Consider the following 11,495-nt stretch of genomic DNA (forward strand, 5'->3'; position numbering starts at 1 on the left):
AACGTAATCTTCTGTCTCACTCTGCTTCTTTTGAAGTTTTTTCTGTAGCAAATTTTCCATAATTCATGTGTTTGCTCCTCAGGATGCAGGGTCTCCATGCAGAGAGCTCTATTCTGTCTGAATACACACGCTGCACTGCCGTGGGCTAACAGTGTTGAGGTCAGCATACCTACCTGATGGAAGTGCCTGCTTGGCTATCTGGGTGGACTGTTTGAATCTGAAAGCTGATCAAACTCAGTATGTGCGTTAAGACCATTGGCTGTAAGTGGTGCAGGTTGCAGTTTTTCCCTTGGTGCGTTGGTATTTTTTTCTTTATTCCCACGCATCTTTATCCCTCCTTTTATCTCATCACACAGTGGCTTTCCTCCATTTCCTTCTGAGTTCAGGGTTGTTTTTTTTTTTTTCCTTATCTCTATGGCTTTTCCCTGTAGTCAGCACTCAGTGTGTTTTTTTCTGGAGCTGGAAGTCTGAAACTCTAAGCTATTAAGAGACTAATGAATGTAATCCCTGCGACTTTAGCTCTGTTGAGAGCAAATATGAAAGGTGGATGAAACCTTAAGTTGACTGAAAAGTTTGATAAATTAAAAGATAGTGACATGTGCATGAGTCCACTGCACAGTGCCACTTTCACAACTGCCATAGTTAATGTCTATCTTTCATCTTATAATTTGAGGATAGCAGTAGAGAGCAAGTGCTTTTTCTTTGATCGTTCTCTGGAGGCACTTTTGTCCCAGCTACCTGCTGGGCAGATGAGCTCTGGCTGCGTGGTGCTTGCTGTAGCTCTGCCAGCCTTGCTCTGCTTTGCGTGGCGGCCGGCCGCCGTGCTCCTTCTTGCTGCTAAAGGCCTTCAGATGGCAGGCAATGAAAGGCCAATGTGGAAAATCATTGTGCTGCTTACACTTATTTTCCTGTTATCTCTTCTCCTTTAGGTGTGGCTCTGTTTTTTTTTTTATTCTTTTTTTTTTTCCTCTGCAAGTTCCTGTTTCTTTGCTGACATTTCCCACCACAGAAGTTTTGATTAATGCTGGCTCCAACCCTGAGCTTCTGAAATTCTTTGCTTTATTCCCTTACTACGGATCAATAGTTACCAGTGCTTCACCTTATACCACAACAAAGTTCAGTCATCTTCCTTGGATGCCTTCCTGTAGTTTGTGTAGTTTAGCACATCAGCTTGTGTTTGTTTGGTACAGCCAGCGGCTGCTTATGTTGTGTAGACTTCTTTCTAAGTCGCCCTACTGACTTCAGCCTAACAGGAGTGGGAGAGGCAGAAAGGAGTCTTAAATGCTTTACATTTATCTGCCTGCCCACGATACTTTGAATAACTTGAAGAAAGTGGATCTAACAAAAACTGAGTGCTTTCTCACAGAAGCCTTCTTTAGGCCTTAGAGTACCTATGGCAGTTCTGAAGATCAACACCTGTAACTCTGCTGGTGGTGCATGACCAGAAGGTTTGGACCTGGAGTCTCCTTGAGGCCAACTGAGGGAGGGAATTGGATTTCATGCGTGTGTTCCACCTCTCCTCTGTTCAGTATGGGCAGTGCTTAGTGGCTGTGAAAGGGATGCGATTTCGTTCTTTCTTCCCTCTTGCACCCTGCTGTTGGTGTGCATGCAGAGGATGGCTCTGCAAAGGCAGCGAGCCACGCTCCACAAAGTGAGAGCATGGATGAGTATCAGGAATGCTATCACAACACTGAGCATACAGGTAAATGACTTCGTGCGCTGTTCTGCCTAAACAGTAAGATGAACATAAAGGCGTTTGCCTGGTCCTTTTGCTTGTTGATGTTTGTGCGCTCCTGGTACAGTATGCTGCAGTGCTGTGTTTGGGAAGCTCTCAGTCTGGTATCTTGCTCAGAGATTGAGTGAGACTGCAGACTGGAGGGTTTTAAATATGTATATGTATGTTAGACCTGGAAGTGGTCCCATGCAAAATGTAATGAAGCTGAGCTGCTCTGACCTCTGAGCTCTAACATGTGTTTGTTTTGGCTCTCTCGCAAGTATACAAATTGGCACTTGTAAAATTGTTCAGATAAATCAAAATTGGTACAGGAAAAAAAGTTTCAAACTGTTTCTTTTGGGATTCTTTGCCATGCTATTTTTGATGTGTGTTTTCAGAGCAGTGTTTGTGTGGCAGCAGGCAGTTTGTTGCTCGAAGAAAGCTAAAACATTCTAGGAAGTCGGGCTAGCTGAATTTAGATCTTAAATGATGCCAAAACTAATATAGCCTGCAAGTGAGTGAGAGTGACTTTGTGCAGTAAATGTCAGTCACCCGCAGCTTTGCCTTGCATTTCCATAGGAGCCTGTAAAGCAGGAAAACACCAACCAGACCCCAGCAGCGTGGTAGCTGCCTGCACCCAGCCGAGCCCCAGCACACCCAGCACACCGCCTGCGGGCCGAGGGGCTCCGAGCTGCAGCCTGAGGGCGGGCCGTGGGCCGGGCCCGTGCTGCCCTCTGGGGCCTGCTGAGGGAAGCTCAGCGCTCGCAGGGATGCCGACAGCCCGTTCTTTGCGTTTCCGTTTTCCAGGAAGATGGACGGAGGAGATCTGTGTTGGTTATGTTTCCAGTTGTGTTTCTCAAGGAGCTCTGGTCGCTAACTGAGTGCGGACCCTCAGTGCTTGTGCCCGACATCGCTGCTCAGCCCCCGCTCAAAGCCACGTGAAATTACACACCCCGGCAGCGTTGCACGTAGGACTCTGCTAACTCGGTGCTCCTGGGGCTCCTAACGTATTTGCAGAACTCAGGGTTTTAAGAGGCTCTGTGCAACCCTGAATGCAGGGATCCCAGAGGCAGCGACGGCCGCGGCCCCTGCCTGACTCTGAGTGCTGCTAAATGGATCCAGAACAAATGAGGCTCTGAGAAGGAAGGGAAAAATTTGACACCTGGACTCCAGGAAACGTTTGTGGATTTTGATGAGGAGCAGTAGGGGGAAGGGAAGAGCTACGGTTCAATGTAGTTAAATATATGGTGTGCTAAGTGTGAATAAATTGTGACTATTTTGAACAAGTTCATACATTCTGTGACTGGCTCAGGAGAGCGACAGCTACAGCATCCCAGTTCCTCAGAGGGTTACCTGGAGGCCTTGCATGGGCTGCTGCTCTGCACAGCAATGCTCAACTTTCAGCATTACTTCAAGTGGCAAATATTCTTTTTTAACACGTGATTGTTTTTGTTTTTAATTTTTTTTTTTTTTCTAAAAAAGTTTGTATTGGTGCCTTAGAGCGAGGAGGCTTTGTCTCTTGATAGCTTGAATTACCAATCTGATTCCTTTTCCTCATTGTTTATAGATATAGATTCCTTTGTGCAGTAAAAAGAAGTTAAAAGTTCCCTTCTATACATTCCAGTCCTGGTTTATGCCCATCTTAGGATGACCAGCTTACTCAGGGAGTGTGGAAAGATAAAAACTGCTTGAACTGTTGATGTTGTGCTACTTGTGTATTCTAGCAATGTACTGTTACAGCAACAGCTCTGGGTTTGGGTGGGGAGTTCCTTCCCAGCCTGTAACAACATCCAAGCCAGTAAGCAGACTGAAACACAGACCTGACTGCTGGTGACTGAAAATTGCTATTAGCTGGCTTGCCATAAGCCAGGTGAAATGAACCAGAAGCCTTCGGTAAATGCGTGCAGTCAGTGTTGCTCTGTGACCTCAAATGGCTCTGGCTGATCTGTTAGCATGGCTAGCATGTGGCCCCAGAGCCTGGCAGGGCTTTCCATGAGCAAACTTCCCTCTTGTAGTTAGTATGGAAAGAAAGAATCTGTTTTTCAGCTGGCTGCTAGCACTGCTTTCTTTATTAAAAACAAAAACAAAAACAACCACTCAGTCCAGTTGTAGTCACTGTTTACAAGATGTGAATTCATTGTTTGCTTGTTTTAGCAGGTGTTGTTCTTTAGGTGCATTTGGGCTTGAGTTTAAATCATATCTAAATTTGCAGAAAAACACTGCTTCTTTGTTTTGGTAAGAAAGGCATGGTGCAATCCACAGTTGTAGTCGCCCTGAAGTTATAAAGAATATATAAAAAAAGATTACACCTTCGAACGGAGTAGGTCTGTCTTCACATGTGGCTTTTGTTACATTTCTTGTGGCAATAGCACTGTGATTCACAGTGCTGGTAACAAACATTTGGGGTTTTTACAGCATTGCCCGCATTACAGACTTAACCCTGTCACTGTACAGTTTACATTGCTCTTCTCTTCCTGTACAATAGCTCCCTCTGCTTGAAAACAGCAGTGTAATTATAACCCTTGCTTTGTGTTCACCTGATCAACGATTTTTAATACAGCCCTCTTTCGAAAGATTTCTTCTGCTGCTTTTTGTTCTGATATATTGGCCTATGTTCCTGCACATGAGGTGTTACAAAGCAGTGCTGATAACCGTGCTGCTCTCAAAACATTGCTGCGTGGGATCCGTGTGCATTTGCAGGAGCTCGGTCATTTTTCATTTTAACAGGAGGATTGGAGTCGGTTGGAACACTTCTTCAGCTAAACTAAATCTACCAAAACATACTGATTTTACTATTGCCGAAATGTTTTGATTTCAGTGAAAATTTAGGTGAAAACAGGACTACTTGTCATCAGAAATGTGGTGGTTAGGCCACTGACCTTGAGTATCTGTATAGGAGAAGCTGATGGTGAGAATCCCATGTGCTGTTTAAGTGATTCTGATTGGGAACCAAAAGAAAAGAAAAACTCTGGATCAGACAGAACAGGATTTGAACCTGGTTCTCCCACATTCTCAGTCAGTGCCATAATTATTGGACCAGTCATTCACTTGCAAATATTTTGTCAGCTTATCTGCATCAGTAAAGATGAGTGCTGGTTTTGTTTTGTTCAATTATCATTTTTTTTAATCAATATAGCTAAGCCAGCAAAAGTCATAGTATAAAAGCTGTTGTGTCAGCAAAGGTGTAGTTTTGCTGAGAGCGCGTTCACCCTTTTAGGGAGCAGGCACAAACCTTGCTTGCTGTGGCAAGATGAACCCGTGATAAAAAAATAAACTTGCTGGGTTAGTTCTATGAGCAAGGCCTTTCTAATGTGAGCAGTCCTCCCTGCATAAAAACGGCTGTCTTAATGTGGGCCTGATTTTGCAAAGAAGCCTAAAATGTTGTTTTTGTTTTGCGTTGGAGAAAACCTCCCAAATCAAAAACATCTCAAAAGTCTGTGTTAAATGGAGCGTTTGTTTTGTGCTCAGCTGTCATCAGGACGGTTGGGTACCTGGTTGGAAAGGGCAGGTAAAGCTGGCTGTGTGTATACAGGGCAGCAGGAACGTTACATTTTCAAATTTAGCTCTTTAAAGCAAATCTTTTTTTTTAATCTTCTTAGAACCTTTGCTGGACTTCTGGCATTTTTCTTTTTCATTATTATTATTATTTTCTTTTTTCAAGTAATTCCCAAGATGTGCCCAGAATATGAATCGCTTGGTATTTGAACCAAAGGAAATCCTCTCCGCTCTGTGTTGCACGAGGCAGGTCTGAGCAGCAGCAGTCGGGCAGCCCATGTGTCCTGGCACTCGTTCAGTAGGCAGAACACCATTGTGCAGCAGGAGGAGGTTGCTGGGCTTGATTATTGAGACATGATACCAGCAAGGAAGCCTCTTCCTACAGCACGGACACCTAGTGCTTGTGAAGATTACAAAATGGGGGGATTAAGCAGCAGAGTAGGAGAGAGTTATTACCAGTTATTACTATATTACTTGAATTCAGTTCCAGCATGGCTCTTCCTGCTGAATTCCAATTTCGCTCCTCTAATTTCAGCCAATTTGCAGACATTACATTCATTGCCTCATATATTTGTACATACCTTAAAAAAAAAAAAGTTCACTTAGAAAGCTGCGTAGAGTTACATGCAAGAGAAAAACATTCCTGTTTTCAAATTAACACTGAGCTGCAAAGTCGTGGTGGTCTTTGTGACTTGAATTTTGCCTTTTTGGATCCCTCCCGTGTGCTGAATCAGATGCAAATCCTGAGGAGCAAAAATAGTACCTGATTATGCTTTTGAAGTCATAGTGCATGCAAGGAACATTTCTGAACTTTATGAGCACTTAGCAAAGGGGGGAAGAAGGGCTTGTAATTAAAAAAATAAAAGTAAAAATTAAAGTCTGTGTTTTTTTGCCACAATATAATTACTTTGGATTATCTCATTGGATTGAGAATGGATTTTTAAATGACTCTGAATGTATTCTAGAAATGGTACCTGACAGAATGCAGAGGTAAATGCTGCGGAAAAAAACTGTATGAAAAGTAGTATCTCTGGATCAATTTACAGTCTCTCCAATGTGTATAATATTGCCTACTTCACGTTCCTCCGTGTTCATCACTGCAGTGTTCTGTGTCTTCATTAATGATCTTGGTTACTCTTCTGTTGCTGACCCTCTGTTCTCAGGGAAGCTTCACAGATAAATTGTTTTCTATGTGCTGTCTGCAGATTTCACAAGGCAGAAATACTGCGGTAGTTTAGCAAATGCACAGTGCTGCTTCTTGGATGTTGTGACTTTAATTCTTTAATAACTTTAATTAAATTTCTGATCTTGCAGTGATTTTTTTTTTTTTAGGCAAATTTAGCTGCCATGAAGCTCTTGAATTGCAAGCAGGATGGTTATTTTATGTAACGCTAACACAGAACAGACTGGACAGAGGGCTGTGGACGAGTGCCAGTGTTGTTCTTCTGTTTCCAGGTTGGCCTGGCTGTTTCTCTGCATGTGAGAAGAAGGCAGGCAGGGCATCAGTGAGCTTTAGAATTTAAAATTTCTTAATGGATCAAGCAAGGGACAGAATATCTTCCCGCTGCAAACCTTTCTTTTTGTAATCTTCAAGCTGTGGCCGTATTAGCACACAGTCCTTTTCGCAGGCGTTAGCAAGCTTCAGTTTGGTTGTATAAGATGAGGAACATGCTTAACTCCTCCTTATACGTTCAAAATAATCACCACCTTTCTGGGGCTTCTTTTTCAGGATCCCCTGGATCCAACGAGAACAGCCATTGTGATCAGCTCTTTGGTGGCAGGTGGAGTAGCTGAACGTGGTGGTGAGCTCCTACCTGGTGACCGCTTGGTGTTTGTAAATGAGAAATATTTAGACAGCACAACTTTAACGGAGGCAGTAGAGGTGTTGAAATCTGTGCCCCCAGGAAGAGTTTCTCTTGGAATCTGCAAACCGTTGGTGGTAAGCGCTTGGATTTTTTCTCTCTCATTCTCTGATGTGTTTGAAGTCAAGAGTGTAAATTCAAGTAGAAATTTTTTTCTGGAATTAGGGCTTAGGAACAGGCAAGAGTTTACTTGAGGAGGCTGCAATGTTGCTTTTCAAGGGCAAGCAGACACAATTAACTGAGGCAAAGCACCATCTGATAGAAAGTGCTTGTAATTCAAAATGGTAGCAGAGTGGTGAAATAAGAATGTAGGAAGTCTATTCAATACATTTTTTTCCTTTTCTGAGAAAGTAATATTTCATCCTTCGTATGCTTGTGTTTGTCTTCCCTATGCGTTTTTGAAACTATATAATATATATATATGTGTATATATGTGTGTGTGTGTGTGTGTGTGTGTGTATATATATATACGTGTATATATACACACATAAATATCTAAACAGAATAAAGGCTATTCTCTTCACCTGTTCCATCTGTGACTTTTTTTTTTTATCCTTCTGTAACTTTTTCCAGCTTCTTTTCCAATGGCTGTTTCTCCCTCTTCCATTTAGTTGAAAAATGTGAACTTTTAGGTTTCACATTTTCCTGACTTATCATTTTGATCACTTTGCTTAGGGAGAAAGCAAAGAGGAGGAGAACGTGCATAGTATGGATACCAGCAACATGAAAACCAGCCCCGGATCTCTGGAATCAAGAGATAATACTGATTTCTCAATAATCCTTGAAGCACCACAGGTATTTGTTTATTCTTTCGGTTCCGCTGAAGTTTATAGAGACAGGAAATAATGCTTTACAGTCAGAAGATAAAATATTCTTCAGGTAACATTTCAGTTTTGGGTACACTCCAGGATGGATTCCCTGTAAAATAGATGCTAACAGCTGTTGGTATACTAATTGTATTGTGGACACCAAGCTTACACTGCCAACGCAGTTCCTGGACTGTCTGATCAATTTTACTAACTCATTAAAATACCTCGTGTTATCTTGGTTATGAAATAGGAATGCTACAGCATTAATAGTCACTGGTTCAGCTTTGCAAAAAAGTTAAGATATGGAACAGAATGTTCTGTGTTATAATGGATGGAAACAAAAACAGTAGTCTGGTGTATAAGGCAAGCTTGAGATCCGTTCGTCTTCACAGACTTTCCTGTGTGGCCTAGAGTAATTTTTTTAGTCTCTTCTTCACTTCTTATTTTCCATTTTGTGAGTAATAACATTATTGGGGTGGGATGTGACACTAAAAATAGCAAGAGAAACTCAGATACCAGGGTAATAGTATTGCAGGAATAAATTGTCTAAAGTGAAAGATCTCTGAATTTTCATTTGTTCTCAAATACTTCACAAATGTGAATTCACATTGATAAGTGCATTCTTTTTAGATTTAGGACCACCAAACAGAGCAATACTGTGGGGCAGATATAGGTGTCTCATGTGTAGGAATTGGCTCGGATGTATTACTGATTTTCATGATGCAAAATGGAGTTTATTGTTTACCAGGTGCATAGAAAGGGTTCCTGGCAGAGCAGTTAGTCCTCTGCCAGCTCAGATTTTTTTCCTACTTCCTAAATAAAGCTAATGTTATTACCTGTTTTTATACAGTGTATTTTATCTTACTCCTACTGAATATGGGAACTGTAATGGTCAGTTTGTACAAAATACAAGCAAATACCATTGCTTGTATTTTGTTTTACTTTAGTATAACAGAACTGATAGTAGCATAGAAAGGTGGTGTAAAACTGCCATTATTTATTACCTTATCTGCTCATATAAGAGCTGAGAGCAGTGTGTCATGATGGCTTGAGTTCTTACTTTCTAGCATAGTGCTGACAAAGCTGACTTCAGGGGAAAGAAAAAAAAACTTGAACATTTTATATGCTACAACAGTAGACTTTATTGTCGTGCTTGCCGTATTCCCTCTTCCATTGGTAGAGTCTGCTACTGCAGTGCAGCAGTCTGTGATTATACATACCTAAATGCTGTATCAGGAGATGGCAATGCAAATTGCTGTGTGGTTTCTGAGTGAACTGTTTAATATTACCATGAAGTTGGTGGCTCTTACAAGTCTGCAACGTTTGGAGAATGATGCGGCAGGGGTGAAATGAATTGAAGTAATAATGAAGAGAATTAGAATCTCTTCAGATTGGATATTTTGTGAGATTGAAGTTCTCAGGGCAAAAAGGAACATTTAATGCCTATGGAAACTGGGGTCACTTCTGGACTGCTAATGTGATGCGTTCGTGCCAGCTAGTATTACTGCACTGTTTCCTTATGCTCTTGTCTGTTTCTTGCTTTCTCTCCTGACACTCATTTGAACCGTGAGCACTTTTTGGCAGTGTCTGGGCTTTTTCTAACAAAACAGGATTCTGACACTAAGGGTCAGAAATAGGAAAGTACTGTGGGGAGCCTGGGAAGAGGGAGGAAGCAGAAGGGAAAATGTTGTGGTTCAGGACCCCTGAATCTGCAGAGTGGTTTCAGTGTTCAGGGTCTCGGTGCCTGAAGACCAAGTTTGGGCACACGTGCTTGGTGGCCTGAAGGTAAAGAGAGGAAAGGCTTTCAGCATGTGGCAAGCTTTCTGATAGCTCCCTAAGGTATAGAATTTCAGGGATGTCCATGTAGTGTGTAGCTGCAGTCAGCCTCACTCCGTGAGCTGATGAATTGCACCTCATTCAATTTAGGGGAAACAGAAAGCATTGGAAACTGGGAGGCATGTGACAAATCCCAGGATAAGAACTGTTGAGCAAGATCTTTTGGGTAGTTGGGGTCTGGAGGAGGGGAGGCTTGAATGTCTTCTTGGTTTTGTTGTATCTTGCTCTGTCGTTTCAGCCCAGAAGTATTTTTAATTAACTGGTGCTGTGGTATTATAAGAAATGTACTTGCATAGGCAGAGCAATAGCAGTCAGTCTGGGTTACAAAGATACTTTAGTTGGATTTGTATGTGTTTTTTTCCAGTTTTTTTAGTATAGTTTAAAAATTATCATTCCTTACTTCAGTCCAGAGCGGTTATTCTGAGTAGCTGTGGCAGTATCTGAACTATCCAAATGAATTTTCTTTATATTTAAAGGAAATTGCAATGGTTACTTTTGCTATTAAAATCGTAAGTCGGAGAGTGCATTTTCTTTGAGAAAAATGCAAAAGGTAGAAGATTTTCACTTTAAAAATCAGGATGTAATTTTAATGTGATTTAACATAAAACATAGTTTTAAGACTAAGCAAGAAAAATAATGAAAAAATCTATATTCCTGTAATGTTTTACGCAGGGTTTCAGAGATGAAACACCTTTTAAAGAAGAAGCTGTTGATGAACCAATTTTGGACTTGGGAAGGTCATTTCAACTTTCTCAAAATGACAGTGGATATGAGAAGGAGTCCTGGGAGATGCATGAATTCTGGAAACCCACAACAGAAGAAGTGGATGAAGAACGGGAAATGTTGGTGGATGAGTATGAAGAAGATTTAGACTTCCTGAAATATAGCTCATCAGATAGACAGAAGGCATCTTCAGAGAAGAACCTGAATACAGAATGGGCAGAGCAACTTCAGACAGCTAAAATACAAGACTTAAGATCTAGTGTCAACTTAAGTCCAAAGCAGTCCCTGGAATATACATTCAATAGGGAGCAGATGGTAAGTAATGCTGTGTGCATCTCAGTGCTGTACCCTGATGGTAGGGACCTGTACTCCTCAAGGCAAATTCCAGACCTAAACACTGTAATCAGTCTGTGTTTTAATTAATAGCTGAGATCTGAATACCTCTAATGGACACCAGTTTATCTTTTAGTAGGTTTTGGAAGGTTCTATTTTGTTACACAGTGATTGTACATTTCCTTGGGTGAGCTACATCCTCTGTTTGGTGTATTTATAGTTATCCTATACTTTTGTCCTCTTTCCCATCTGAATTCCCTTCAGTTCTGCTTATTTGATATGTTTCAGTAATAACCAAAGTCAAGTCATGCCGGGGCCTTCAGCAGCAGTGTCAGTGAAATGAGCTCCCTCTTTTCCTCATCATTTTTAACCTCAATCAGTTCCTAGAACCAGATGATAGTGCAGCTTAGGTACTTACAATAGTCCATAGTTATGTGAATAGGTAATTATGTAGCTGAGAAAATGTGAATGTTTGCTGTAAAATCAACATTCATGTCAAATATATCTATATAAGTTGATACTACTGCTTTCTAACTTCACTTTTTTCTTCTTTCTGAAGTATGAAGAAAATGCTAATATAACTTCACAGTCTTCTGGAACCATGGCACACAGTGACTACCAAAAAAGCCTATTGGACAGTGGAGCTACTCAGCTAGGATCAAGAAACAAAATAGATTTAGGTTTGTAAGAAGTTTTCTTTCTTTCTTTCTTTCTTTTTTTTTT

At 41.3% G+C, this 11,495-nt stretch overlaps 1 protein-coding gene across 1 annotated transcript; it reads left to right on the forward strand.

Annotated features, from left to right (window-relative positions):
* Nucleotides 1–6,878: 6,878 nt before the first annotated feature.
* Nucleotides 6,879–11,467, forward strand: LOC104912492 (inaD-like protein). Its single transcript, XM_031554946.1, has 4 exons — nucleotides 6,879–7,148; nucleotides 7,747–7,866; nucleotides 10,389–10,754; nucleotides 11,332–11,467. Exons 2-4 carry the CDS (start codon nucleotides 7,780–7,782, stop codon nucleotides 11,458–11,460), a joined length of 582 nt encoding a protein of 193 aa, XP_031410806.1. The 5' UTR covers nucleotides 6,879–7,148; nucleotides 7,747–7,779; the 3' UTR covers nucleotides 11,461–11,467.
* Nucleotides 11,468–11,495: the final 28 nt, after the last annotated feature.

The sequence above is a fragment of the Meleagris gallopavo genome, chromosome 10, assembly GCF_000146605.3.
Source record: "Meleagris gallopavo isolate NT-WF06-2002-E0010 breed Aviagen turkey brand Nicholas breeding stock chromosome 10, Turkey_5.1, whole genome shotgun sequence".
NCBI lineage: Eukaryota > Metazoa > Chordata > Aves > Galliformes > Phasianidae > Meleagris > Meleagris gallopavo.

Bases quoted from the DNA above. Each gene is read 5' to 3' on its own strand.
- LOC104912492 (XM_031554946.1), top strand. From the start codon at position 7,780: ATGGATACCAGCAACATGAAAACCAGCCCCGGATCTCTGGAATCAAGA. The intron at 7,867-10,388 runs GTATTTGTTTAT...TGTTTTACGCAG, and splicing joins TAATCCTTGAAGCACCACAG to GGTTTCAGAGATGAAACACC. The intron at 10,755-11,331 runs GTAAGTAATGCT...TTCTTTCTGAAG, and splicing joins CATTCAATAGGGAGCAGATG to TATGAAGAAAATGCTAATAT.